Source organism: Artibeus jamaicensis, unplaced genomic scaffold (assembly GCF_021234435.1).
Source record: "Artibeus jamaicensis isolate MK-2021 breed Jamaican fruit bat unplaced genomic scaffold, CSHL_Jam_final scaffold_854, whole genome shotgun sequence".
Lineage (NCBI taxonomy): Eukaryota > Metazoa > Chordata > Mammalia > Chiroptera > Phyllostomidae > Artibeus > Artibeus jamaicensis.
Genome location: NW_026522058.1, coordinates 110,071 through 114,037, shown reverse-complemented (window position 1 = coordinate 114,037; position 3,967 = coordinate 110,071). Strand labels below are relative to the sequence as shown.

At 39.9% G+C, this 3,967-nt stretch overlaps 1 protein-coding gene across 1 annotated transcript; it reads right to left on the bottom strand.

Moving 5' to 3' along the window:
- Positions 1-576: 576 nt before the first annotated feature.
- Positions 577-3,487, bottom strand: LOC128626701 (olfactory receptor 10G3). Its single transcript, XM_053660777.1, has 2 exons — positions 3,479-3,487; positions 577-1,521 (listed from the first exon to the last, which is right to left on the bottom strand). Exon 2 carries the CDS (start codon positions 1,516-1,518, stop codon positions 577-579), a length of 942 nt encoding a protein of 313 aa, XP_053516752.1. The 5' UTR covers positions 1,519-1,521; positions 3,479-3,487.
- Between the last annotated feature and the right edge of the window lie 480 nt (positions 3,488-3,967).

The window sequence follows — 3,967 nt, the reverse complement described above, 5'->3', positions numbered from 1 at the left end:
ATGTGCCCTTTATACTTGTTTCTCTAAATCCCTCCCCTTTTTCCCCTAAAATTCTCTCCCCTCGCCCCTCTGGTCACTGTCTGCCTGTTCTCTATTTCAGTGTCCTTGGTTATATTTTGCTTGCTTGTTTGTTTTGTTGTTTAGCTTCCTGTTAAAGGTGAGATCATATGGTATTTGTCCTTCAACACCTGGCTTATTTCACTCAGCATAATGTTTTCCATTTCCATCCATGCTGTTACAAAGGGTAGGAGCTCCTTCTTTGTTTCTGCTGCATAAATTACCTGCCTGGTTTATCTGTGCGCGAATGTGTGTCCAGAGTCAGCCAGCCGCCTTTGCTGTCTTTTGAGTGGCTTTAATTTTATTCTCTATACTTGGAGCAACTGAGTTGTTTAAGTGGAAGGGATACTAAAAAAGTGCTAGAAAGTAGCATTTTCCCTTAAACTGTGTTTGATCTTGATGTATTGATATTATATGGCCACTAAAAGAGAAAAAACAAGAAGGAAAAACCCTCACTGATACCTAAACATTAGACAAAATTGTAAAGATGAAGGTTTCCCCAGGTGGGAACAGACACTTTCAAACCTGATTCTTAGTCCTCAGGCCTCCTATCATTCTCTTCAGGGCTAGCTTCACTTCTTGGTTCCGCAGAGTGTAGATGAGGGGGTTGAGAAAAGGAGTGATGGTTGTGGGGAACAAAGCCCCTGCCCCATCCAGGGGGCTGTTTGTTTCAGGTCTCAGGTAGATGAAGGCACAAGGCACATAGTACACAGTTACCACAGTTACATGGGCTCCACAGGTTGAAAAGGCCCGGCGCTGCCCATCAGTTGTACGTATTCTCAGGATAGCCTGAATGATCCGTACATAGGAGAGGAGAATCAGGGTGAAGCAACTGGCAACCACCACCCCAATGTCCACAAAGGTCACCAGCTCATTGACTGTCGTATCAGCACAGGCCAACTTTAAAACTGCAGGGATGTCACAGAAAAAGTAGTCCACCTGGTTGGGCCCACAGTAAGGCAGACGGAAGGTTAGGATGGCCTGGAGAAGCCCATGGATGGATCCTGCCACCCAAGCTCCAGCCACAAGTAAGGTAGTCAGCTTAGCATTCATGAGCACAGGGTAGTGCAGGGGCCGACATATTGCCAGGTACCTGTCATAGGCCATTAGGGTGTAGAGGAAGCACTGGGTGCTGCCCAGGAAGTGATAGAAATAGAGCTGAGTGACACAGGCACCAAATGAGATGGGCTTGATGCCTAAAGTGAAATTCATCACGAGGCGAGGAACGATGGTGGTGGAGATGGCCATGTCGATGACGGAGAGAACACCGAGAAAGATGTACATGGGATGGGAATGGAGTTGCACATCTACCCAGACAGTGATCAGAATAAGCAGGTTCCCCAGCTGAGTCAGAATGTAGGTCAGCAAAAAGAAGACAAAAAGAAACGTTCTTAGCCTGGGTGGGTAGGGAATTCCTGTCAGGATGAACTCAGTCAACATTGTGCTGTTGACACTTTCCATCTTCTGGAGAGTTGTTACCTAGAGAATGGACAAGGCAGGACTTAGCATGGAGGTGAGAGGAAAGTGAGGAGGAACTAGAGAAAGAGATTGTAAAAATCCAGGACAGTGGCAGAGAAGTTTCTCTCTTCTGTGACAAAGTGACAAATAGGGAGGAAGTAAGTATTGTGGCCAGGGATGGCCTGTTTTGTAAATAAAGTTTTATTGGAACACAGCCATACTCATTTACTTATGTATTGTCTGTAGCTGTTTTGGTACTATGAGGGCAGAGTGGAGTCATTGCATTTGTTCTGGCAATCTTAAAACATTCACTCTCTGGACGTTTACAGAAGATGTTGGCACTTAGTAGTTTGTACCTAAAGGACAAACTTTTGTACTTTAAGAACAAACTTTGCCAAAGATTAAGGATTTACTGAAACTGACATGAGTGAGAAAGGATACATGTTTTGTTAGATGTCCTGCCAGTTTGGAAACTTCCAGAGCACATTGGTTCATTCTTATCTCTGTCAAGATATAAACTTATATAAAGTGGGGAGTATGCAGATAGGATGTGAGAAAATTCCTTTCCCTTTTTGTAGTAGACAGAATGAAATAGAATTTTGATTAAATAGCTAGTTTTGTATGACAGTGCTTGATGCTGTATAAGTGTTCTCTCCAAATTCTTTTGTTTTTATTGGTGGGTTTTTTTTTTTTGGTTTGTTTTTTAGATTTTTATTTATTGATCTTTAGAGGGGAAGGGAAGGAGAGAGGGAGAGAAATATCAATGTATGGTTGCCTCTCGTGCGTCCCCTGCTGGAAACTGGCCTGCAACCCAGGCATGTGCCCTGACTGGGAACTGAACCGCAATTCTTTGGTTCACAGGCCCACGCTCAATCCACTGAGCTACACCAGCCAGGGCCAAATTCTTCATAATTAAAGGAAAATAATGCCCAGGAGGCCGTAAGCATATAAGTAAAGTTTGGTTGGTACTTGATGCTATGTATTTTGGTTCCTTTGTATAGGATAATTTTGTCTTGGGACATGGTAAAGGAAGAGAGAATGGGAGGAAGTGAAGAGTGATGGCCATAGTGAGAAGTCAGGCAGCTGCTGTGGTCTCGAAGACCAGAAGAGGTCTGATGTTAAGCTCTGTAGATTTAGAATCTCGATTTGGTCAGGTTTCCCTAAGGCATTAGCCATTGGGAAATCAGTTCACACTACTGAAATACTTAAGAGAATGACTTGTAAACCAAAAAACCAATTTGTTAATCTATAGTGGGAGATTTCACTCCCATGACTGAACTGTTAAGCCTACTACTCAGGGCAACCATTTACTGATATCAAGGTCCTTGGAAATCAAATTAGGAACCAAATGTATATTTCTGAGTTTTGAATCAAAACAAAGGGAATTTGATAGAGCACACAGTTTCGGCTTTAGCATTCTTAATGAATTACACCTGGTAAATTACAAGTATCTTTATATTTCAATCTTCCCTTCAGATATGGTATTTTTCTTTTTTCTGGACAGGAGTGAAGATACATTCACAAAGTGTTACACTAAGTATTTTTTCCCAAGTATGTATCTATTATTATGCCTTTATTATTTCCAATGGGTTTTTTTTCATCACATTACTTAATGTTTTAGGGTTTTCTTAATGATTTTTTCTCATTTATTTTTCATACTGTTTTCTTATTTGCATTAGGGAGCATTCTATGTTCTCTGAATTACTCTCTAGAAACTATTGTGTTTTTTGGGGAAATTTCATGTAGATAGGGAGTTCCAGTCCACACATAGTGTATTGAATCTTGTGTTTTTTTAAAAATATGTCAAAGATTCATTAACTCAAGAATGAGAAAATTAGTTAGAATATAAAGTTTCAAAGAGCATTTGAAGAACAGGGTATTTGTGTAGCCTAAAAAAAAAAGACCATTGGCATAAACTTACTAGAGCATTGTAAAACTGGTTACAGGACAATGAAATCAAAGCCTTTGAAGATAAATTTTCTGCCAAAAATAAAATCTACAAGGTTAACATGTTACCTCATAGAATCTGAACTTCAAAAAATTTTTTTAAAAGATTTTATTTATTTATCTTTAGAGGGGAAGGGAAGGAGAGAGAGAGAGAAACACGAACTTCAAAATTTTTTTAAATTAATTTTTTAGTATTCAGGTACAATCAATATCTAACATTATATTAGTTTCACATGTATAACACAATGACTGAATGATTGTATATGCTGAGTCTTGTTTTATTCAACCCAAGAAAAACCACCTTAAAGGGTGAGGGAAGGCATGTAGACCCATTTCTAATACTGTATTCATTAGGTGTGATTTCATTTCAGTTGCGATTAAATTTTCCTCTACTTATTTTTTAAGATGTTTTATCTTTATTTATATTTAGAGAGAGAGGAAGGGAAGGATGTGTGGTTGCAATGTGTGGTTGCCTCTCGTGTGCCCCCAAGTGGGGACTTGGCCT

What these genes read in the sequence shown, in the direction of transcription:
- LOC128626701 (XM_053660777.1), bottom strand. Translation starts at nt 1,518, where the DNA reads ATGGAAAGTGTCAACAGCACAATGTTGACTGAGTTCATCCTGACAGGA.